The 26,497-nt window shown below is 40.4% G+C and overlaps 1 protein-coding gene across 2 annotated transcripts in view; it reads right to left on the reverse strand.

Annotated features, from left to right (window-relative positions):
- Positions 1–26,497, reverse strand: part of LOC138959374 (tyrosine-protein phosphatase non-receptor type 13-like) — a 68,504-nt gene that overhangs the window by 39,213 nt on the left and 2,794 nt on the right. The window contains exons 2-21 of one of the 2 annotated variants that reach the window (XM_070330812.1): positions 20,247–20,398; positions 16,740–16,921; positions 15,678–15,743; positions 13,408–13,500; positions 12,981–13,076; positions 12,208–12,379; positions 10,555–11,094; positions 9,862–10,006; positions 9,333–9,630; positions 8,842–8,916; positions 8,390–8,558; positions 7,471–7,621; positions 4,682–4,973; positions 4,388–4,438; positions 3,666–3,895; positions 3,253–3,344; positions 2,624–2,817; positions 2,108–2,187; positions 1,008–1,159; positions 230–292 (exon numbers count right to left, since the gene is read on the reverse strand). In XM_070330812.1, the coding sequence (XP_070186913.1) occupies positions 230–292; positions 1,008–1,159; positions 2,108–2,187; positions 2,624–2,817; positions 3,253–3,344; positions 3,666–3,895; positions 4,388–4,438; positions 4,682–4,973; positions 7,471–7,621; positions 8,390–8,558; positions 8,842–8,916; positions 9,333–9,630; positions 9,862–10,006; positions 10,555–11,094; positions 12,208–12,379; positions 12,981–13,076; positions 13,408–13,500; positions 15,678–15,743; positions 16,740–16,921; positions 20,247–20,376 (3,271 nt within the window). In that variant the 5' untranslated portion in view covers positions 20,377–20,398. Of the gene's footprint in view, positions 1–229; positions 293–1,007; positions 1,160–2,107; positions 2,188–2,623; positions 2,827–3,252; positions 3,345–3,665; positions 3,896–4,387; positions 4,439–4,681; positions 4,974–7,470; positions 7,622–8,389; positions 8,559–8,841; positions 8,917–9,332; positions 9,631–9,861; positions 10,007–10,554; positions 11,095–12,207; positions 12,380–12,980; positions 13,077–13,407; positions 13,501–15,677; positions 15,744–16,739; positions 16,922–20,246; positions 20,399–26,497 lie in introns of both variants that reach the window. The other variant, XM_070330811.1, reaches the window with a different exon arrangement.

The raw sequence follows: 26,497 nt of genomic DNA on the forward strand, positions 1-26,497 counted from the left end.
GGACATAGACCCTTTCTTATCAATAACTTTTTTTATTTACAGATAGAGGAATGTAGGTCACTGTTGTTGAAAGCCTTGTTCTAAGTTCAACATGAACATTTCAGGATACATGAACCAGGTGCCACTTCATATAATGTTCAGGTGTACCTACGATTAAACAACAAAAGATTTTTGTTGTTGTTCTTGGTTGTGCGGGAACTTGCAATCTGCGCAGAATAGACTGACTAACCTGGAGAAATGTGTTCAGTATGCTGTGGGGATGCAGTGAAGTCTGCTACTGGACTGGCTGCACCTTGGAGTGAAAAACATTCATAAACGTCAGGTTTCATTCATACACGCAGTGTACAAGCATGTTCGCAATAGACAAATTCTTAAGTTAAGTAAATTGAGGATGTTAGTCATTTGTTCGTTGTTTTCTCAGGCGCCAGGAGATTCGTTCTGTATGACTCTCACTTACTCTTTTTGCACATGCTGTATACATTTAGAGCGCATATGTCCCTTTGTTTCTCAAATATCAAAATTCAGTGAAACTGTCCTTTCTTCCAGCATGCATTTTAACGCGACATAATCATGCCTCCTTTTTTTCTTTGCAAACCAGTGTCGAACCATGCAAGCCTGTATTCATCTAACAACAAAAAATCCGAAGTAAGATAACATGCACATAGACATTGTAAGTTAAAGCTAAAATAGGCAGTAACATCGCCATAAATTTATTCAAAACACTGCAACAAACAAACAAACACACAAAACAAAAAACAAAAACAAAAAAATTCATATTACTCTAATTTCACATGCAACCTTGCAATATTAACACTGTGCAGTGCAGATGCAACCTAAAAAGAACACTCTAATTTTACATCATTTGTGTGCCATCCTACCTCAAAATGTAAATGCATCCTCATAACAAATAACATTTCAGTTGCAAATCATGTATGTACCATGCACCCCACTAAATAATAATGAAACTTAGTAATAAGTAACATTACAATTCTAAATGAAGTATGTACCATGCATCCTATGCATAAACTGGCCAGCATCTTCAAAAGCATGCAAGTCAGAAGCAGAAGATCCATTCAACCAGTCACGGCCATCTGACGGTTGACCTGATACGGCAAACTCTTCCAAGAAGTAGTCCAGGTTAGGTCGATAGGGCGGGGGGCTGCAATGGATGCAAACATGCAAACCCTATGCAGTCTGAAGCATGCATATAGATACAGTGGAACCCCCCTTTCAAGACCCCCTAATTTAAAACTTCCTCCATTTTAAGATCTTGATTTTTCAGATTTTTTGTTCATAACCTCTATAAATGTACCTCCAATTTAAGACTCCCTCCTTTTAAGGACCTGATTCTGTCAGATTTTTTTTTTTCCCTTCCCTCCAAGCACATCATTGTGGGGCTTTTAATCAATAACATGCATCTGTCTACAATGTACCATCATTCATCCATCAACATTTATAATAAATATGTAAATGCCGATTCTCTCAGATGTTTGGATGTCTTCAAAGAGAGGTTCCACTGTAAAAACAAACCTGATCAGGTTCATTTTCCTTTGTTTCTTGACTTAACTTGGGGTCTCTTCAGATGCTCTTATATATTACAACTGAAGTAAATCCTCCAGAACAAAATACATATGTAGAGGTATTGCCTAACTGGTTTAGGTGAGAAAATTAGGTGAGAAAATGCATGATACCACTAGATTACTGGCAGAACAGTCTGCACGGTTTAATATCTTCAATAGAGTGTAACAAACAACCTGTAAAGTCACAGACACATTCCCTGATAAAGCGCAGATCTTTAGGGACAAATACAAATGGCTTTTATGCTATATGGCAGATTAAACTTGTTCTTCTTGTTCTTTAAGTTTTGCATCTCTTATCCTCTCTAAGTTCTTGACATGCAAGTTTGATACCATGCTGAATCACCCTAGTTCTACCTGTATTCATTTTCTAGATTCACATCATTTTTCAAATACACATTCCATGCAAGAGCTCTCTTCATCAAGCAAGCGGTTCACTAGCTGTCCCTGTTAGTGTACTACAAAACCATGCACATTGGGCTAGGCAGATCAGAAGCCAAGATGCAAGGCAGACACTGCACATCACCTACTTGCGATACTTGAGTGGCGGGGCCTCAGGTCTATCGTCAGGCTCAGGGCTTGTTGTGCTGCTTGTGTCCTGACTCACAGACTGCAAATCAAGCAAAATATTCACAGTTTAAAGATATGGCAAAAATGCAATAAAATAAAAAATAAATAAATAGAGTTTTGTTTGATTGCACAGCTGTGTTCCTCCTTTCTTCCCTCAAAACCCACTCTCCACACAAGGTCTACCATTCTCCCACATTCAACACAAACATAAATCGACGTCGTCATGGAATTTTGGCGTTACTCGATTCTTGGCGATTTTGATGTTTTTGTGCTTTAGACAAAGTAAATCATTCTCCATGACAATACATAATTCAACATTCTATCATCTTTCTATTCACACCAGGTACAAATAGATAACTCTATTTCGTAATAAAAATAATCAGTTTTGGCCTTCTCCTGAAAAACTGTCTAGAACAAGTTACGCCAAAATTCCATGACGATGTCGAAATGGAACTGTGCAAGAAAGACTTTCTCACCTTAGCTGGGCTATGGATGGAGACCTCAGTCATGGTGTGGGTGGAGGGAGACTGCATTTGTTGTAGCTGTTGTATCTCCTCCCTCTCCTCTTCCTCCTCCTCGGCGTCCTCTCGCTCAGCTTCCTCTTCTATGGGTGGTTCATGGTGCATGGGCATGAAGGTTGCAGACTGCATGTCGTCCGACTCGTGAAGACCTTCAACCGCTGTGGATGGAAGTATATAGAAATAGTCTCACAATGTGCAGGTACAATAACAATCCAGTCAGGTAACATGTATTGGTCCATCAAATTTATGGTTTCATTAATCATAGCTACAAACCATGGCAACACAAAAGACATCCGCATTTTGGAGCCATTCAGCGTACAAAATACAAACGATTTCTTGATTATCCTCCCCAATTGGAGTCTGGATAAGGTAAGTCAAATTACTAGTGTAGAACTACAACCTAACATCTCCTCTGTTTAATAAAATAGCATTGGCTCTGGAGCACAATTTTTGAAGTGGGGCTTTGAAATGGACCACTTAAACAGACTGAGATCACTACATTCTCAATGAAATGAATAGTAATAGTTCAGTCATGATCTGCACACTTACACACTCACGTGTAGAGTCTACATTCGAACGCTTACCTCCCAGTGTGTCCATAGTAGAAGTAGCACGTGTCCGCATTCTGATGTGGAAGCGATGCTGGGCTGTTGACAACTGGAGCAGGTAGCGGCCCCTGAAAGATATCAAGTTGCTAAAAAACACATTTTTATTACCTGTGTTCGAACCCTACTTAGTTTTAAGTAAAGGTTTTGCTTCCATGAAAGCACTTTTGCTGTGTTAATTGTTATCTAATACTTTCTCTCCAAACCGGTAATGATCAGCTACTATCAATGCAGGTGCAAAATTACAAAAAAATCTTGAGTTATGTGCTCCAGTTTGTCATGGCCCATATTACAACATCCATGCAAGTTTCAATACTAAACATAATTCATAAGACGTCAGCTACGTGAAACAGCAGGAACAGACACTGAAAAACAAGATAATAAACACTAACTTGCGATAGCTGCTGGTGAAGAAGTTGATCTTGGGCGGCTTTCCCTTGGCGTGCGCCGCAGGGTCTATCTTGGGCTGCACGGAGAAGCGACGCTTGTTGAAGGAGATCTTCATGATGGACGGCCAGGGAAGGGCGCGAGTGACAGAGCGATGAGGCCCGCTCTGTTCCGCAATCAGGAGGCTGGTCTGAGTCAGGCCAACCCACATGATACTGTTGGTGTCATTCTTGGCCTGAAAAACACAATTGTGGTACAGCATGATAGTAAAGTGGCACAATTCCCACAAAATCTGAGTAAATCAGGTTTTGAAAATGACAGTCTTGAAATAGAGGTAAATTTACAGACCTTATGAACAGAAAATCTGCAGAAAAAAGTCTTTAAATTGGGAGGTCTTAAACTGCGAGGTCTATTCCAATGTACAACATGATACATGTACTAAGGTGGTAGTAATTCTGATGCTTAGAAACTTTACACATTTTTCTTTAAAGAGTAATAAAGAAAAGACATTCTAGGGTGCTCCTTATCTTTGAAATGTTCAATAACCACCCAGTGAGAAAGAGAACAATGAAATCCTACCTAAGGTGGGAATATTAACTGACATGTCTGGCTGAGGCATGGGTTATAAAAGGCTGGTCATTCAAAAACTTCTATTATCTACTGTTAAAACTTTTCTATATGGTTGAAAGTAAGGCATGAGGGTTGAACTTCATATACAGGCACTTACCCTCATCAGCTTGTAGTAGTGAATGCCATACTCTGGTAGTCCCTGGACCATCTAGAACATACAAAGCCAAATAAATTCCATTTCAATTACATAAATGCCTCTATGAGACCAACAACAAACAAATTCACAGAAAACTGATAACAAAAAAGATGAAATCAAAGAGAAGGAAAGAAAGAAACATAAACAAACAGGGTGGATGTGAAAGAACCATGAAGTCATCATAAAAAGGAGAGAAGTCTCAATTATGAAACACATACCAGCTATAAAACCACAGTGAACACAAGACAAGCTTACCTTGACAAACTGAATCTCGCACTGCGACGGCGCTAGACCCATGACGTTGCGATGAGCTTCCAAGGCCCGATCGTGAACGTAACCCATCCCCAACTTTCTGGCCACTCTTGCAGGCAGGTACTGCTCCGGCACAAAGTAGTTCTGACCCATGGTACGACGATTGTAGTCCCCGAACTCGGCATGAAGGGCAAGGCCGCTGAGAGCCAGGAGCTGATCGTCAGCACATGTGCAGCGTTCCTCCAGAATGTCACGCCGAAGTTGCTGGTACAGCAGATGATGGCTGCTGACGTGTCTTAGCAGATGAACATAGAGAGAAGAATAATTAGAAACTGAAACTGTAAGCATTGAAAATATTTAAAGTCACTTCTGCAGTGAGACAATTTGGTTAAATCCCTTCTAGCAGAGCTTATGGTGTGCCACTGTACTTATCTTTAATTAATCAAGTTTGCAAAATGCTTTTCTCAGGAGTACTTCCACAGACAGTTTTATTAGAACAGCACACTGCTGATCAAAAACAATGCTGTCATTAATTATCAATGTAAACTCTCCTGATTCAGCAAGACAAGGTAAAATACTAACAAAGTAAAGCCTTGCTTTGCAATCGGATTCAAAGATTTTGTATGAGAAGTTGGTTAACAATGATGGTCCATTAAAATCAATAGAGAAATGGTCACAAAAAATGAATATTAATCTGGATAAGACAACTGTCTTTTCACAAGTTATAAAAACAACTATTAATACTAGATTGCGGTGGTTACAGTACAGAATTTTATAGAGAATTATCCCAACAAGGCATCTGTTGTTTTTGAAAACAAGAAGAGCAAACGCTCGATCGAGTCACTTTCGCAGTTCTGAATATTATATGAGGCATCAGATGGACAGGAAGAAATTGCTATTCACAACACAATGAGTCACGTTCACATAAAATTTGAGCCCGGTCACTTTTATAGTTTCCGAGAAAAGCCCAACGTTAAGTTGTGTGTTGCCGAACAGAAAAGGCTAGTTATCTCCCTTGTTTTTCTGATAACGTTCGTAAAAGGCTACAGATGTAAATACTTTGATGTAAAGAATAATCCTACAAAGTTTCAATCACATCCGATGAACTTTGTCAAAGATATAAAATGTCTAATTTTTCCTTTGACGCTGACCTGTGACCTTGAAAAAGGTCAAAGGTCAACGAAACCATTGTTAAAGTGTAGAGGTCATTGGAGGTCACGACTAAACAAAATATGAGCCCGATCGCTTTGATAGTTTCCGAGAAAAGATATAAAATGTCTAATTTTTCCTTTGACGCTGACCTGTGACCTTGAAAAAGGTCAAAGGTCAACGAAACCATCGTTAAAGTGTAGAGGTCATTGGAGGTCACGACTAAACAAAATATGAGCCCGATCGCTTTGATAGTTTCCGAGAAAAGTCCAACGTTAAGGTGGTGTCTACGGACGGCCGGCCGGACAGACTAACACTGACCGATTACATAGAGTCACTTTTTCTCAAGTGACTCAAAAATGGTAGACTCTTCACTGTGTTTCTTCTGTAAAGAAGAGGACAGTTTGGATCATTTCTTCTGGGACTGCCCTACAGTACAGTCTTTTTGGAGGGATTTTTTAAAGTGGCTGCAGGAAAGTTGTTCACACTGTGCACAGTTGATTTTATCAAAGGAATTTATTATGTTTGGTTGTAAAGAGGCTGTACATACAGACAGGGTTTCTGACTTGTTCTTGTTGCTTGCAAAATATTATTTGTATACCGCTAGACTGAAAGATATGATGCCACACATTGATATTTTTAAGAAAATTGTACAACAACGATTTAGAATAGAAAGATATAACGCCTTCATTAGTGGCAATATTCAACAATTTAATGCTGATTGGAACAAGTACAAGGATAATTTTTGATTGATCCCGTTTTGTTTTTTGTTGGTTTTTTGTTTTGTTCTTTGTCTCCTATTACACGTGTCCAGTAAGCCTTCTATGTCCAAAAGCCCGTTTTGTTTTAATTGAACCTGTACCCAATAACAATTACCTAGACCACCACCATCTCTCTCTCACCCCTTACCTGTCCGCAAACCTTTACCCATATAAATGTATGTTAAATGTATGTCTATTGTGTACACGGGCCAATGTATATTTGTAAACTTGTTTATGTATAAATAAAAAAAATAAAATAAAAAATAAACAAGAAGAGCAAACGCTCGATCGAGTCACTTTCGCAGTTCTGAATATTATATGAGGCATCAGATGGACAGGAAGAAATTGCTATTCACAACACAATGAGTCACGTTCACATAAAATTTGAGCCCGGTCACTTTTATAGTTTCCGAGAAAAGCCCAACGTTAAGTTGTGTGTTGCCGAACAGAAAAGGCTAGTTATCTCCCTTGTTTTTCTGATAACGTTCGTAAAAGGCTACAGATGTAAATACTTTGATGTAAAGAATAATCCTACAAAGTTTCAATCACATCCGATGAACTTTGTCAAAGATATAAAATGTCTAATTTTTCCTTTGACGCTGACCTGTGACCTTGAAAAAGGTCAAAGGTCAACGAAACCATCGTTAAAGTGTAGAGGTCATTGGAGGTCACGACTAAACAAAATATGAGCCCGATCGCTTTGATAGTTTCCGAGAAAAGTCCAACGTTAAGGTGGTGTCTACGGACGGCCGGCCGGACGGCCGGCCGTCCAGCCGGACGGCCGTCCGTCCGGACGGACGGCCGGCCGGACAGACTAACACTGACCGATTACATAGAGTCACTTTTTCTCAAGTGACTCAAAAAGTAAAGCCAAATGTCTACCTGAAGTCAGCCAGTGAGTCTGGGTAGAACTTCACCCTGAGGTAGAGGGTGTATGTTACGGGTGGCATGTGACCTTTGGCCCCTTCCCTCCACCCCTCTGGTGCCATCTTGTGCAGCTTGGTGTCAGCATCCAGGAAGAAATGCTCTCCGTCTGGAACAACATACAAACTTATCAAATCTGTCTCATAGACAAGAAAAGTTCACTGCAAATCAAACTTGAATGACTGCATGTGTTCTACTGACCTGAGCAAAAAGCTGTTAGCTCATTCGTGTACTTCTCTCTGTGTTCAAATAAGAGATATATGTTGGCATTAACTGTTGCATGTACCTCTTTTTACTCCAATAGTCCACTGCATTCTGTCTCTGCAGAAATTATATACCCCAACCCTTAAAACAAATTTGCAAACAAACGACACCCAAGTGAACACTTCTTAAATCTCATCAGAGTTCTGTTGGAGGTAACACAGACACAGAAACAGAAACATAGACACAGAATTCATACAAAGTCTTTTACACGGCAAACAGTTGCAAAGATGACCTTCCCGAACTTCTTTCTTTCTTTATTTGGTGTTTAACGTCGTTTTCAACCACGAAGGTTATATCGCGACGGGGAAAGGGGGGAGATGGGATAGAGCCACTTGTCAATTGTTTCTTGTTCACAAAAGCACTAATCAAAAATTTACTCCAGGGGCTTGCAATGTAGTACAATATATTACCTTACTGGGAGAATGCAAGTTTCCAGTACAAAGAACTTAACATTTCTTACATACTGCTTGACTAAAATCTTTTCAAAAATTGACTATATTCTATACAAGAAACACTTAACAAGGGTAAAAGGAGAAACAGAATCCGTTAGTCGCCTCTTACGACATGCTGGGGAGCATTGGGTAAATTCTTCCCGAACTAATAAAATTCTCACCACAGATGTAAGTAAGGCCAAAGAAGAAGAAATCATCTAGTCCAGTGTTTGTCACAACTGCATCAAAGAGTTGTCTCCCTGTCATGCACGGATCGACTAGGGCTTCGTATTTCTGGCCTGTCAGATGCACAATGATCACGCGGCGAGCCAGCGCTGGGTTCTTCATACTCTGTCAGAGAAAAGCAAGCATTTATAATAATTTTGAATTATCTTGCCAGACAAAAAGACACTCCACAAGAAAATGTTATCACAGAATCCTTGACGACTAACTCATATGCTGGGACATATCTTCAGGAAAAACATCAGAAGATGGCTGAAGATAATTGTTATTTGTTCTGTTCATTCAGTGCTGATCAGGAGTTTATGCTTAATAATCTCTCCCCTTTTTTTGACTGACAACAACAAAGACTAAAACCGGCGAGCTCTAAGTAAACGCTTCGAAGGATACGTACCTCTCCTTGGAGGGGCAGTGAGATTCTCATCACAGGTCGACTGGCTCTGTACACAAATTCTGGTCCATAGAAATCCTGCAAAGAAAACACTTTCATGAGTCCTTCCGTTTCTAACAGAAAGTTGAGAGAAAAATTCTCTCAATCTCCCCAAATTCAGGCTTACAGAAAAATAAAAAAAGTTAAGGCCACCCTTAATTGAGCTCGAAGTCCAGTTTGCGAAAACTACGCAAAGTCCTTTTACTAAAAATGTAGTGCCAAAGCTTTGTGCAGACAGCTACGTGAAGTTGACTTTGCGCAGTCCACGTTGCCTAACTAATATCAGTCTTTAGGAATTTGTCTATGTGCCCAGATGGATTTCATCAATTTAACAGTAACAGTAACTACAACAAAGTCTTCACTCATTCCACAAACAGCACCAACAACAAGAACAACGAAAAAGTCTTCACTCATTCCAATACACTCCTCTGACCAGAGTCTCTTATGTAACTCACCCTGGGAGGCAAAGAATCTGGTGTAGGTGTCATATCCTTGGAACCAAACTGCTGCATGAGGTGCATGTTCTGTTCCTGCTGCTCCTGGGCTACCAGCTGTAATAGCTGCAGGTCTTGTGGCGGACGTGGGCGTTCCTGTAACTTCTCCTGCTGATGTGGTTGTTGCTGCTGTTGTAGCTGATGCTGAGGGTGATGATGGTGCTGTTCCAGAGGAGTGTCCTCCTCACGCTGGCGTTTTAGGCGAGATGGTGGATCTGGGTGAGGCTGCTTTAGTTCTTCTGGTGATGAATGGCTTGGTCTGTGAGTAAGATAGTGCAAGATTTTAGTTCTCTGTTACACAGACACGGCTTACTGTGCCAAGCCTGAACCATATGATTGGTACCCAAACCTGTTTTCATACTTTGTCTCACCAATATATATCATCCAAGAAGGAATAAGCGCTCAAAAGATAGACAACAACCCAGTCTCCAGGCACCTGAGAGACAAAGAAGCATTGAAATGAAAAACCAACTTTCATCCTCAGACTTACTGATGTGAATTCAGCTGAGATCCTTCATGCATGAGGAAAGAGAGTTCACTGCTGAGGAGACTGCCACGCTCCAGTTCTTCTTCATGGATGGATGACGATGGCGCTGGGTGATTGTCCATCCCTGCCAGTTCTGGCATGTAGCTTCCTGCAATGACATTTACAAAGCAAATGTCATTTGGTTTTACAATGCAAACTTCCCACTTCCCACCTGGATGACAGCCATCTTCTATCTACAAAGTGGCCAGTGAATGTTAAGCTTGGGTACACTCATCAACATAAACAAGGACAATCCAGTGTGCATGACGCAACACTGAAACGTCCAGATAATGTTATTGTTAACCGTTTTATTGGCATGCCTGGGTTGAATGGCTCAGGATTGTGCTTTTGCTCATCTCTGGTTTGTTTTGAGCTAAGACAGGAGGAATGAGAGCCAAGGATTACTGCCTGGCATATACCGGAGGAAACAAATTCCATCAACACCAACCTGTAATACAAATTACCCCAAACAACAATTCCACTGTGTGCATGTCTGTGTATATGTGTGCCCATATGTCTTGGTGAATCACGCACTGTCAAGTGCCAGGAGACTGGATCCACCAATCTCTCCATTTCGTATTGTCTTGCGTTCTGAGCACATACATCTCTATTATTTATGCATTTGAAAGTGTTTTTCAACAAAATCACTTCTCTTACCCAGGGAGTAAGACATAAGAGAGGCCATGGAGCGGGAATCCGTCACGTAGTCCATCATGTCCCCCCTCCATACACCAGAGGAGGGTGGGGGCATTAGGTGGGGGGCAGACATTCTCCCTCCGTACCCTGTCCCCACCCCATCCGGGCCGGCCTGCTCTCCTGTCTGCGCTGCCTTCAGTCGACGCTGCCGTTCTTTCAGCTTGAGGTATTTCTCGTAGGCTGGGCTCCCCATGCGAAGGCCCAGCAAGCCCGGCATGGGCGTCATGGCTCTGTAGGCTGGCGTGGAGCGATACAGTGAGGTATGATCGTCCATGGAAGAGGTGAAGGATGCGTTGAGATCCTGCGATGATGGCGGAGCTCTGCTGGGACTGGTGGCAGTCCTGGCGGTTGCGGTGTTGGCCGCTGGAGTTGATGTTGCTGCTGTGTGAGATGGTGGTGGTGATGACGGCCTGTGAGCGTTGTCGTTGGTGTTGGCAGATACGAAGTCTGGGTTTTCGTTTTGCTCTTCGTAAGGTTTTTCAGCTTGGTGGTTGATGCCATCTGTTAGATAAGTAAATATTTTGTCTGCATTAAACTATCTAATTAAAGAACGTATAAAGGAAAAGAAAAAAGTACTCCCATGAAAATCGTAAATTTTTAATTAAATTTTGATTTGATTAATATACTTACCCGAATCACATACTAGCATTGACGCAGTCGATAAGCTAAGGTGTCTGAAACGCTATCCCGTCTATAGTCTAAGGGAAGCAACCCATGCCAAAAAAGTAGCAGGATTGCCACCCGGGATTACCTCCCGTAGTGTGCATTACGTCACGAATACCGCGTACACACCCAATACCATCATTCGACTTCTAGAATACATAGAAACTAAAAGCGGGGTAGGTGGGAGGGAATTACCTATGTGATTCGGGTAAGTATATTAATCAAATCAAAATTTAATTAAAAATTTACGATTAAATTACATATTCTTACTCCGAATCACATACTAGCAGATAACTCCAACAAGGTGGTGGGTAAGATCAAAAAAGTTCAAACTCACTCTTAAGTTCTGAAGAGACATAAAACCAGCTGCCGCCAAGGAAGGAATGGACCGAGACCCATCCTGACAGGAGGCCGCAATGTCTCCCTTAAGAACCTAAAAAAGGGTAAAATCCGAGCGCCAGAAAACTGTGCGCAGGACATCATCCAAACTCCTTAACCGAAAGGCCAAGGAGCAAGGCAGAGGGAAGGAAAATTCCTTGCCAAAACACTGGCCCACTGCCAAAGGTCAGGAAAGGATCCCGTGAGAAAGAAAGCTCTAACTCACTCTAAAACCCTTGCCAGGAACTGGCCCACTGCCAAACGACAGAAAAAACGGGCCGAGAACCATCCTGAATGACAGTCGTGATATGTCTCATGGTTAAAGTTGGTTAAGGAAACAGTGAAACACTCAGGACACACAAACAGAGTGTACATTTCACTTTTATCCAAACAAAAAAGTAATTTTTCTTTGCAGTCCGCATACTTGATGCAACCTTTTGCTACATTTTTCTCTTGAAGTTCTCAATCCACAAAGCCTACTCTGTGTACAAAACAAAACATAAGAACAGCAATAACACAGAGGTTGAACACATATCAAATACCAGCCCTCATTTCAACAAAACTTGATCTTACCACGACTACGACTGCGTGAGCGCGATCGCGACCTTGAGCGAGTGGGTGAAGGTGACTGAGAAGACAAGCTGTGACGTTGGTGATGATGAAGGTGATGAGGGTGGCGAGGGCGACGACGAGAGCGCAGGGTCAGTGTGCTCTGACGACTGCTGTCACTGCTGAAATGTTCAGTCTGGCAGAAGGAAAATGTTGTCTTATTTCACAAACTTTACACTTTTATTCCAGATTTTGTGAATTTCCCATTCACCTATTTATTCCTCACCATGCACAGTTAAGGCAAACCATGTGAGCAATCACTGCAAGTTTCTAAGCTGTTGTTGTGCTCCATCTTTCAGTCTGTTGCTGTGCTGATGTGAATGTGTGCGAGTATGTGTGTGTATGTGTGTGCAAGAGAGAGAGAGAGAGATAGATAGAGAGAATATGAACAAGAATTTCTTTAATCCAAACGAATATGCTTTCAAATTCATGAAATATCCTTTTTTGAACACTAGTGAAGAACCCTTTCAAGATGCAGTACTTTACAACCAGCACATCTGTTTAAAAATGAATACTAGCAACATTTGGCGACTTACATGTGCACTACAACAAACATGAAAACAGTGAGTAAAGTTTACTTTTTCAATGTAAACCTACAAAACACATACTGAAAAATTAACAAAATGAGAAAAGATAACATTTCAATAAGACAAGAAAAAACTTCTGTTAGCCTCTTAATGCTTCAAATTCAGGAAATGATCATCGAAACAGCAGTACAGTAATGTTATTCCATGTACCTGATCAATGGATCCCAGAACAGACATGTACAGGCGAGAAATGGTCTGGGCGTACGGTGATTTGTCAGGGTGTTGCTGGGTGTGTAAATCACAGGCCTGGAAAGCAAATTACAGCGTTAGTAACTTAAAATGCAAAGTGAAGGCACTCATACAACAAGCAGGTTATTTAGACAGATAAGACAAATCAAACTTCACTGAACTTACTAAATTTATTTTAACCAGCTGTTAAGCAATGTGAATGAACAAAATAACAAAACTTGAAAAATCTCTAGAACTTGCAAGCAGGTTTTTTTTTTAAAGTCAACACTATTCAAAAATTAGCTTAATTAAATATCATTATTTAGTGAAACAATGGGGGGAAAATCTTCAAAAACATCAGCACTTAAAGATATGGCAAATACACTTTGGAGAGGGTAAATTTACTTACCTCTAAAATAGGCCTAAGGCCAATGCGCACAGTAGGGTTCTCCTCGCACATTGCCTCCAACAATGAGTCTAGATGATGACTAATACTAACGTACTGAAACAAAACAATTAAGTATACCAATAAGAGATTAATGAAATACAATTTCAGCTATAAAAGCTATAAAAGCATGTACAATGACAGAATTAATTACATGCATGTACACTACATTGGGGTGTGCACGTTAAAGATCCCACGATTGACAAAAGGGTCTTTCCTGGCAAAATTGTATAGGCATAGATAAAAATGTCCACCAAATACCCGTTTGACTTGGAATAAAGGTCGTGAAAGGTGAATGCTCGCCTAATAGGCTACTGAGCTTTACTGGCCAATGTGAATGTGTTAAATACAGGGTGACACAAAAAAAACAGATCTATCCCACCAAAAGTTTAATATTTTCTGAAATAATCAGCCGATTCTTTTATTTTTTCAGGTGAGCCAAGCTGAAATGATGTTCTAACAGCCCACCAAGTTTGAGCTTCAAGATGTCATGGACAACGGAGCATAAGACATTTATAGTCGAGGCCTATTTTCGGTCGAATTCTATCCAGACTGGTCAGCCGCAGATGTGACCCAGAGTGGTCCCCCTATTCACCGGACTTGAACCCCCCAGATTTTTATCTGTGGGGGTACCTCAAGGACAGGGTATATGGCAACAACCCCCAGACCATCCCTGATCTTAAGGCAGCAATAACAGCAGCTGTAAGAGCGATCCCACATCTGCGGCTGACCAGTCTGGATAGAATTCGACCGAAAATAGGCCTCGACTATAAATGTCTTATGCTCCGTTGTCCATGACATCTTGAAGCTCAAAATTGGTGGGCTGTTAGAACATCATTTCAGCTTGGCTCACCTGAAAAAATAAAAGAATCGGCTGATTATTTCAGAAAATATTAAACTTTTGGTGGGCTCTGTTTTTTTTGTGTCACCCTGTATATTGTGTGTAAAAAATGTCTGTTTGTCTGTCTGTCTGTAAAAAATTCCATTTCAAACGGCAGAAATTAATATGTAAGCGCCTAGGGCTATATCTAGATTAGGCGCATAAAAATGATCACAATAATAATAATAATAATGTCTACACATGTGATTATCTACATGCACAGGTTTACTAAGACACTTTCTTTCTTTATTTGGTGTTTTACATCGTTTTCAACCACGAAGGTTATATCGCGACGGGGAAAGGGGGGAGATGGGATATAGCCACTTGTCAATTGTTTCTTGTTCACAAAAGCACTAATTTGTTCCAGGGGCTTGCAACGTAGTACAATATATTACTTCACTGGGAGAATGCAAGTTTCCAGTACAAAGGACTTAACATTTCTTACATACTCAAGCATGGGAATTGAAAATTGTAAAAAAGGCGAAAAATTTAGAACCGGCTGAAGACGCAAAGCGTCAAGTCGAAGGCGCCTTACTAGGGGGGTCCGGGGGCATGTCCCCCTTGGAAAAAAAATTTCTCCAAAGAACCCAGATGGTGCAATCTGGTGTCATCTGAGCTCCAAGTTTGCCATTCAATTCTGTTTTTAGAATCAGAGTTTTTAGTACCAATTTTTGCTTTTTTGAAGAAAAAAAATATATACATGTATTATATGGTTTAAATTTGTAAAAAAATTGATCTGTTGAGACAAACAGGAAAATGTAACTTGTAACACAATCTGTGCAATCTGGTTTACTTTCAAACATAAAAGTTCAATAACTGAGGCGGGCGGTAGCAGTGCGTGAACAAAGCACGGAAAGTTTTCGCGGGCTTTTGCGCAAAGGCCAAAGTAACCGGTGCTTTTTTTGTGTGCCTCCCCCCTTTATTTTTTCGGCGGACACTTTTGCATTTTCAGCGGAACAAAACAAAAATTTGGCGGAAATCCGCCGTTCGGCGGACAATTCCCATGCCTGATACTGCTTGACTAAAATCTTTACAAAAATTGACTATTCTATACAAGAAACACTTAACAAAGGGTAAAAGGAGAAACAGAATCCGTTAGTCGCCTCTTACGACATGCTGGGGAGCATCAGGTAAATTCTTCCTCCTAACCCGCGGGGGGTTACAAAGACACTGTAAGCTACACAGAGAAACATTATAAGCACGCAATCACGCTCTGCAAATACACACAGCATCAAAACAATGCTTCTCTTTAATTAAATAGAACATAAACTCAAAATAAGTTGAAACAGATGCAATTTTTTTTTTCAGTCATAAAATATGTTAAACATGTACAAATTGTTCTGACGGATCTTACCTCATTTCTACGTAAACCATACTCAGTTGCTACCTGAAGTGTTTTTCCCAGGGTGTAGAGAAACATCTGCACATAAAATGGTGAAAAATCAGTGTCTCAGCCTCTTTTTAAAAATGTCTGATTATTTGATTTATAAATATGTTCCCTTCTCTGTGCTGTTGTATCATTAAATCAGTCTCTGAGCAAACTGTAAAATTCACCAATCAGTTTTAGCAGAAGTATGTCTCTTCAACAACAACAAATGTGTGCAGTGATCATACTCTACTTTCTGGTACATATTTATATTAGCTGTTCATTAATTTTACAGATTCATGATAGAATATCAAACACATATTTGTGCCCAATTAACTTTGAAATGTCGCAAACACAAACAGAAAGCTTTGGTACCTGTGTCAATACATGTACTGCAAGTGTAAATCTTTGTGCATGTTTTGAAGACAGCACCAGAATAACCATTCTGTCAGTCATCTCTTCCACCCCATCCCTGTTTTCCTTATTCTGTTCTTACACAGCTCTCGTTTCTTCTCTCAAGTTCCAATCCCTCTCTTCCCTGTACTTTTTCAACTTCTTCTTTCAGCTTCAGTACAGCGCTGACTTACAAAGGCTCTGCTTTGTGTTATCTTTGTAATTCTAACTAGCTGATAGTGCCTCCTAGTCCTACTCCACCAAGCTTGCCAGCTTTTCTTGCCAAGTTTTTATCCGATACTGGCTAAAGTCAAAACTTCCCTGGTGAATGGTCTTTTCATCTTCATTTCTTTCTTTTTTGTTTTCTTTTCTCCTTCCATGTTCGTGAGCTACAACTGCAACAATTAAGTATCTTACCAGTGGACTTTTAGTTTTACATACAGTGGTATTATGTATGATCTATTTTCTACCCAGCTTTTTAGGCAGCCTGAGACTCTTCAGTTTGGGAGTGATGGAGATCAAGCTGATTTTGAGTGATTTGCACCTATTTTGAGCAGCCATATGACTAAAATGCGTAAGGCACCTTGAATATGGAATACTTATGCAAAATTTTTCAACGAGTGTGACCTTTGAGATGGCATTTCTTTTTTTCCCTACCTTCTCAATGGCTGTGTCTGACAGGGCGTGAGCAGAGTCACTGCAGTACTCAGGTGCCACAAAGTCAGTGCCATGCCAAGTGCCGTCACCAGGTGAAAACATCACCTGGCCGTCCCGACTCATCGTCAATGACGCCGGGTTGATTGCGAAAAGGGTGTCATCCTTGCTTCCGGATGCACCAGCTAAAAATACAGGAAGAAGAACTTTATACTCAGATTTGGTTTGACAGATATTATTCCGCATGTGACATTGATTATTGTACATGCCCACATACATGCAGGTGCAAACACACACATTTAGAAAATGACACCGTAAAAATGAAGCAAGAACCCAAACAAAATTTGTGTTAAAAGAAGTAAATATCAAACCACCTCAGTTAACTTTCACTGCATTTTTTGCCCGTCTAGATTGAAAGAATGAATCAGTTAAACATTCTGCTGATCACTACCTTTTGCGAGCAACTGTCTCTTCTCTATGTATACATGAAAGAGACCACCCATGTCATAACTAAGCTAAACAATTACATGTCAAAATGAGGTCGTGTCAAACTAGTCTGACAGGGACCTAAGATTTCAGTGCTCACGAAGTCACCAAAACAACCGTCATTCTGGAAAAACTTTTGGGCTTGCTGTTGAGACAGTGACAAAAGGTCAGGTGTCATGTCTACTGTCCCGAATGACACACGATTGCTGACATTTCACCATTGCCAAAAGAATAAACAAATAAGAAATAGGTAGAAAATGAATGTGAAAACTGACTTTGATTGTTGATCAGTATTTTCTATACCACTAACAAATAATCTACTTACACATAGCTGTTTGGCAAATGTATGTTGCATGGGACACACTGACATGAAAGTGGAAGATGTTTTTCCCTCTAGAGAAACTGCATATCAAGTTACACTTTTTGTGCTCTTCCATTCCAGTTGGCAATCAATTGTTAACGCATGTTATTAGAAAAAATAGAACGAAAACAGATTAGATAGAATGAAAAATGTACTGGTGATGTCATTTGGGACATACTGACATGAAAACGGCTCCTTTTGTCATTGTCTCTGTTTCCTCTGGAAGAATTTTGAGAACATATACATCACGCTTTACTTTCTAGCATGACGTCTTTTTGCATGTCAAAGATTTTATGAGGCATTGGAAGAGATCGAGGTTCCATAAGATGCGTCTTCTATTTGGATGCTTTGACTCCGTGACGTTTGGAGCAGGAGGCACACATGTACAGATTGTAGGATACACAGAAAACTACATGGCTTGCTGTGTAGTATTCTCTATATTGACAGCACACAATAATCATCAGTGCTTTCTTCACAGAGTGCATACTTTTTTGGATCTAATGTTTATCCATCCTTTTAGCACCATGCATAGCATTTTAATTACTCATCTGCCCAAGTACCAATCCTACACGTAGATGTTCTTATTCCTCTCCTTTTTGATCTAAGCGCACAGCTGTTTTTCTTCTACAGAAACAAGTCTCTGTTAAAAGGGAACCTTAATGATCTATCTCTTCGTAATGCCATCACCCTCAACAGTAAACTGTGGAATATGTAGGCAAACACCTGGGACACTATCAATCTAAACATCCAATACTCATCATGACATTATCTTCATTGAAAATAACTTCAAAGGCGCTTCTCCATAAAACTGTGTCAAGCCCCCCTTTGAGCTCATTTATAATTATATATACATTGATCTCATTGACACTGCCTGGTATTTGTGATAAAGTGTTAGAACCATAGAGTGATCGACTTTTTTTTCATTTGTCTGATGCCAAGTTATGGGTGTGTAGCAGCAGACTTTTGTTTTAGGATATAATTCATTGTGTGTGTGTGTGTGTGTGTGTGTGTGTGTGTGTGTGTGTGCGTTTGAACTGCTCTCATAGTGAGGTCTTAGGTGGTCTTCACACCTACAAACTGAGGTCCTACATAAGTCCTCACACGGTCTGAGGTCTTGCAGTAAGTTGACTTTTTTGACGGAAAGAATGTCATAACCATGTTCAAAATGACATTCTTTCCGTCCTCTATAGGCGACGAAATAGGTCAAATTTTGTGCCTTTTTCCCGTTAAGTTGACTTTTTTGACGGAAAGAATGTCAAAACCATGTTCAAAATGAGATTCTTTCCGTCCTCTATAGGCGACGAAATAGGTCAAAGTTTGTGCCTTTTTTAGTGAAAATTCTTCGATGCCGGAGCGGGTACTGCACCCAGTGCCGTTGTAGTGCAAGTGCACTAGAAAGGCACTGCATCCAGTGCCGTTGTAGTGCAAGTGCACTATCCGTGTGTGTATTAGCAAGTCCTCACTATGAGAGCAGTCCAAACAGGGGTGTGTATGTGTGTGTGCATATGTGTGTGTAGTGTGTGTATGTGTGTGTGTGTGTGTGTGTGTGTGTGTGTGTGTGTGTGTGTCACTTATAATTATGACTGTTATGTTTGTGATAATAAGAAACAGTATTGCACTACAGAACTGTGATTTAAGCTTTTAAAATAATTTGTGAGTGATTTAGGCTTTTATATTCATAATATATTTGTTATTATGCCTTTTATTGTTTTAAGGTTTAAACTTAAACTGCAATGACGTTCATGTGTGTGCGTGTGTGTGTGCACAAGCAATTAGGTGAGCATAGGAAAGATTAATGCAACAGCACAACCGTCACCTGTCTGCTCATCTACAAACTCACAAGCAAACAATCGCCACATTCAAGAACTTTTGCATGTTTCCACACTGAATCAATAGAGCACACAAACAGATAATCTTGTGTTGGTGACTAGGCCGGTTTCTCGGCAGGTGTTAGGGATCACATCTGGGGAAGTAACAGATGTCATCCCCTTAACACTACAAGGACCGTTACAAACCACTGTAAGAAATACACACATGAATGTTCCTGCATCCATATTTATGTGTGTATGAACATAATCTTTTACCACTCTTATCAGTTTACAACCTGTCTAGAATAACTTAGCTACACTATAAAAAGTTTATGGGTCCATGAGAAATTACCATGACACTGTGAGCTACTGATACAGCTTGACAAGGACAGTCTGATCAAATAAGACTAAGAGTGTTGCCTGTTGGGTGTACACAGTATAAAACCTGTTGACTGTTGTGAGCACAAAGATTAAGAAGAAAGTTAACTGTTCTTGTTGCACCAAAACAAATACATAACACAGGCTCCGACAAAAATTATAATCAAACATAAACAAGAAACCCTTGTCTCTTGATAAAAAGAAAAACACACACAAAAACAAGCAAACTTCAAGACTGACCAACAAGCATGAGAAGAGTCAGAAGATACCCGCAACCTTTGAATATGGACAAACACAAGTAAACTACCAGCAATTCTAAAAAATCTAAAACACCAATGCTTCAATGGAACCATAACAAACAATCCAATTCATATCAAATACCGCCATTACACACAAATCCATGATATTCTACTCTTGCATTAATCAATGGACACTAACTGCTGTGCAGGCAAGCTATACTACTGGGTCAGTAATTACCTTTAATGAAGAAATCCTGTATTGCTGCAGCGCTCTGACAGAGCAAGGCCCATACCTCGCTCTCTCTGAGAGGCCCCCCACGAACCTCCAGAATGTCAGACACACTGACAGCAAGTGGCACACTTGGCATCTTGGCGTTTTAAGTAGTTCGGCTGAAAGAATACAACAAAGCTTATCAAAACATAAAAATTCATACTAACCTCCCAGTCCCAGTTCAAAGAACCAGTTTGTACTTGATGCTCTAGGGTGTGAGTCAGTGCAGCTCTGTATTTATGCATCACTGGCAGTGCACCCACATGCGCAAGCATTTAGATAACTAGTGCTGACACGCCTCTTTACCGACAGGTTGTGTGATCAAACACTGACAGTAATCACTGACTGTTTTGGGGGCGGGGATGTAGCTCAGTCGGTAGCGCGCTGGATTTGTATCCAGTTGGCCGCTGTCAGCGTGAGTTCGTCCCCACGTTCGGCGAGATATTTATTTCTCAGAGTCAACTTTGTGTGCAGACTCTCCTCGGTGTCCGAACACCCCCTTGTGTACACGCAAGCACAAGACCAAGTGCGCACGAAAAAGATCCTGTAATCCAGGACACGAAAATACCCAGCATGCTTCCTCCGAAAGCGGCGTATGGCTGCCTAAATGGCGGGGCAAAAACGGTCATACACGTAAAAGTCATGGGAGTTTCAGCCCATGAACGAACAAACAAACAAACTGACTGTTTTGTGTTTTTATTTTAGATTTTCATTATAGAAGATTACTCAATTTACTGACGATGACACACATCTTTACAAGCAGAACCTGCTCAAATACTAACTGCTAATTATATGATTTGTTAAAATGTATCTCTGCACCACCCAAATACCCTTTGATTGCATGTTTGTTTGCATTTGGAAAAACAAATAGACTGAAATTATGGGATTTTTATGTTTAAAATGAACTGCATACAAGCAACATTACATTTACAAACTAGAGCAATAATAAAAAAATTAAACAGACTTTGAGTTTGACGCAGTCCTTTGTGGTAAAATGATAAAAGCTATCATCATAATAATGTATTCATACGACATACCTATAGTGATACAGACTGACTTGTTTTTGTTATTGTAAATTGCAATTATGAATGCAGGTATATAAAGCTCCACATCCTCACCCCTTTACCAATTAAATTTTGTAAAAGATAAGAGAATTCTCAATGCCCAGGAAAACCTCAATAAGAACTTTGCAATAAAAACAATTGATACAATTTCCAAACAGCTAGTACACATGAATGAATAATTTTAAACAAGACATCACTGATCTTGCAAAGTCTGCCACAAGGAGGAAAATAGGGTAGGAGTTGGCTCCTCATAACCTACAGGTACAGGATATATTTATTTTGTCTGCACCTCAGGGAAGGATGTACAGGCTTACAACTACTGTCTACAGCACTCAAAGCCACTGGAATCAGCTTAGACAAGTGTGCGCTGGAGGGAAGCAGCTTCCCTGCAGGCATAGAAACTGGCAAGGTGCCAGACATATCACAGACACTGAGGGAGTGGAAATGTTTCAAGCATGCAGCACTGCAGGCAAGGAAAAGCCTGTTTCAGTGCAGCGCCAGATTGCCTGTCTGATTCACTTCACAGTTCACTCCAGATTCTTCCCAAATCTGCTTCAATTATATAGTCTGCAGTGCTGCAGTAATATAATGTAGCTCCCATGGACTCATAAGAGTTTGTTGTTAATATCTGCAGTTCTGGTTTGGTATCACTATCAGAGACAGAGATTGAAAACAGACTACTGGAAGAGCTAAACAATACATTTGTATAGTGACTAGTGTTGCTTGCAATGACTGTAGCAGTTTAACTGGGCAACAGCATTTCTTTAGTTTAATTGTATCAAAATCTCTCTGTCTCTGTGAGTATACGTGTTTGAGAAAGAAATAGAGACAGCTAGAGGGGTTGGGGTTGGGAGGAGAAAGGAACTGATGGGCAGCTAGGAGTAGGATAACAGAACTGAGGAGGGAGAGAGGAGTGGGGGAGAGAGAGGGCCATTCATTAAACTGACATAACTGTGTAAAACAACATTATGTCACTGTCAGCACACAATGATAAAAACAAGAGGCGAAGCCTTCAAGGCTCACGTAAGAAATACACAAACAGTAACACAAACTCAATCACTCCGTCACACATACACACCCACACACACAGTAAGCTTAGGTGACACTGTGCAAGAAAGAGAGACACTAGATCTAGATCTGTCTGTCTGCATGTAGCCTACTTTCTATGGCAATCCGAATGGTGCAAAAGTCCCTTTTAGCTCTTGATGTCTAAATAACACATTATTTAGCTAAATAACGCGTTATTTAGCTAAACAATGCTTTATTTAGCTATATCATGCATTATTTAGCTAAATAATGCATTGTTTAAATTAAACAATGCATTATTTACAGATACAGAAAAAAGAGAGCCCAGAGCACTAAATAATGCATTGTTTAGCATAAATAAGAGATTGTGTTTGTAAATAACTCATTATTTATAAATAATTACGCGTTTTCTCTAAACAATATATTATATGTAAATAAAGTGTTATTTAAATAAATAAAATATTATTTAGATAAATAAAATATTATTTATCTAAATAAAATATTATTTAGATAAATAAAATATTATATGTAAATAAAATATTATTTATCTAAATAAAATATTATTTATCTAAATAAAATATTATTTAGATAAATAATTTATTATTTAGATAAATAATTTATTATTTAGATAAATAATTTATTATTTACTGTTTTTGCCTTGAAATAGTATTATTACACTAAATAATGCTTTATATAGCTATATAATAGGTTTCCGCTATATAATTCATGATTTGGTAAATAATACATTATATACCGTAAATAAAATATTATATACCGTAAACAATTCATTGTTTAGCGCATCGCGAAGCCGTTTTTTCTCTTGTTGTTTTTTTCCACGTGTTTCCGTGGATCCACGAGAGCTCTGTTGATTCTCAAACTGACCAATCAGACAACTAGCATCTGTACACTAATTAAAGTCCCATTGTTGAGTGTGACGAAAACTCGTGGTGACGATTTTAAAACATGTTGGGTCACGCATGGTCCAATCTTACATGGTCCAATCTTACATGGTCCAACCTTACATGGTCCAACCTTACATGGTCCAATCTTACATGGTCCAATCTTACATGGTCCAACCTTACATGGTTCAACCTTACATGGTCCAATCTTACATGGTCCAATCTTGCATGGTCCAATCTTACATGGTCCAATCTTACATGGTCCAACCTTACATGGTCCAATCTTACATGGTCCAATCTTGCATGGTCCAATCTTACATGGTCCAACCTTGCATGGTCCAACCTTGCATGGTCCAATCTTACATGGTCCAATCTTACATGGTCCAATCTTACATGGTCCAATCTTACATGGTCCAACCTTACATGGTCCAACCTTACATGGTCCAATCTTACATGGTCCAACCTTACATGGTCCAATCTTACATGGTCCAATCTTACATGGTCCAATCTTGCATGGTCCAATCTTGCATGGTCCAACCTTACATGGTCCAATCTTACATGGTCCAACCTTACATGGTCCAACCTTACATGGTCCAATCTTACATGGTCCAATCTTACATGGTCCAACCTTACATGGTTCAACCTTACATGGTCCAATCAGTGATGTTCCGAGGCGTCGGTCATCGGTCATAGACCGATTTAGGTTGTAAAATGACCGATTGCAAACACCTCTGTCCCGTCAAATGTCCGATCCGATCGCGAAGTCAGCGGTCATTGTCCGATAGTATTACGTCTAGAGCGGTGACTGCAAGAAGAATCTGTACAAACTGAAGTATCAAACCCCGTTAAAACGAGTTCGAATCGGGGCCTACTTGAACTTAAATTTTCACTCTCGGTCGAACAATAACACAAGGGACGCAACTCTCGACCGAACAATATTACAAGAGCCACAACTCTCGCTACTTTTGACAGCGACACTTTACTTCCGCCGCCACATTTCTGCAAAGATGCCGCCGAAGAAAAAGGTTTGCGTGGGAAAAGATCACTTCTGAAGCATGTGTATGTGTGTGTGAAAGTAACCCTACTGAACACTGTTGCATTTAAAATATTAAAATAAATTTGGAACTGTTCAGTTTTTATTTGCCTTTATTCATATATTCTCAGTCATCTAAAAAGGTGCCATGATTGGTTCGCTTGATCTGAATGTCCTATTGTTTTTTTGTAGTCAGGACATGATGTCCTATTGGTTTTTTGATTCAGGACATTTTGTCCTGTTGCCCTCCAGTCCTAGGAACATCACTGTCCAATCTTACATGGTCCAATCTTGCATGGTCCAATCTTACATGGTCCAACCTTGCATGGTCCAACCTTGCATGGTCCAATCTTACATGGTCCAACCTTACATGGTCCAACCTTACATGGTCCAACCTTACATGGTCCAATCTTACATGGTCCAACCTTACATGGTCCAACCTTGCATGGTCCAATCTTGCATGGTCCAACCTTGCATGGTCCAATCTTACATGGTCCAACCTTACATGGTCCAACCTTACATGGTCCAACCTTACATGGTCCAACCTTACATGGTCCAATCTTGCATGGTCCAATCTTACATGGTCCAACCTTGCATGGTCCAACCTTGCATGGTCCAATCTTACATGGTCCAATCTTACATGGTCCAACCTTACATGGTCCAACCTTACATGGTCCAACCTTACATGGTCCAATCTTACATGGTCCAACCTTGCATGGTCCAACCTTGCATGGTCCAATCTTACATGGTCCAATCTTACATGGTCCAACCTTACATGGTCCAACCTTACATGGTCCAATCTTACATGGTCCAACCTTACATGGTCCAACCTTACATGGTCCAATCTTACATGGTCCAACCTTACATGGTCCAACCTTACATGGTCCAATCTTACATGGTCCAACCTTACATGGTTCAACCTTACATGGTCCAACCTTGCATGGTCCAATCTTGCATGGTCCAATCTTACATGGTCCAATCTTGCATGGTCCAACCTTGCATGGTCCAATCTTACATGGTCCAACCTTACATGGTCCAACCTTACATGGTCCAACCTTACATGGTCCAACCTTACATGGTCCAACCTTACATGGTCCAATCTTGCATGGTCCAATCTTGCATGGTCCAACCTTGCATGGTCCAATCTTACATGGTCCAACCTTACATGGTCCAACCTTACATGGTCCAACCTTACATGGTCCAACCTTACATGGTCCAATCTTGCATGGTCCAATCTTACATGGTCCAACCTTGCATGGTCCAACCTTGCATGGTCCAATCTTACATGGTCCAATCTTACATGGTCCAACCTTACATGGTCCAACCTTACATGGTCCAACCTTACATGGTCCAATCTTACATGGTCCAACCTTACATGGTCCAACCTTGCATGGTCCAATCTTACATGGTCCAATCTTACATGGTCCTACCTTACATGGTCCAACCTTACATGGTCCAATCTTACATGGTCCAACCTTACATGGTCCAACCTTACATGGTCCAATCTTACATGGTCCAATCTTGCATGGTCCAATCTTGCATGGTCCAATCTTACATGGTCCAACCTTGCATGGTCCAACCTTACATGGTCCAACCTTACATGGTCCAACCTTACATGGTCCAATCTTACATGGTCCAACCTTACATGGTCCAACCTTACATGGTCCAATCTTACATGGTCCAACCTTACATGGTCCAACCTTACATGGTTCAACCTTACATGGTCCAATCTTACATGGTCCAATCTTGCATGGTCCAATTTTACATGGTCCAACCTTGCATGGTCCAACCTTGCATGGTCCAATCTTACATGGTCCAACCTTACATGGTCCAACCTTGCATGGTCCAATCTTTTATGGTCCAACCTTACATGGTCCAATCTTGCATGGTCCAACCTTACATGGTCCAATCTTACATGGTCCAACCTTACATGGTCCAATCTTACATGGTCCATATATATTATTGGACCATGTAAGATTGGACCATGCAAGGTTGGACCATGTAAGGTTGGACCATGTAAGATTGGACCATGTAAGGTTGGACCATGTAAGGTTGGACCATGTAAGGTTGGACCATGTAAGATTGGACCATGCAAGGTTGGACCATGCAAGATTGGACCATGCAAGATTGGACCATGTAAGATTGGACCATGTAAGGTTGGACCATGTAAGGTTGGACCATGTAAGATTGGACCAT

This window comes from Littorina saxatilis, linkage group LG2 (genome assembly GCF_037325665.1).
Source record: "Littorina saxatilis isolate snail1 linkage group LG2, US_GU_Lsax_2.0, whole genome shotgun sequence".
NCBI lineage: Eukaryota > Metazoa > Mollusca > Gastropoda > Littorinimorpha > Littorinidae > Littorina > Littorina saxatilis.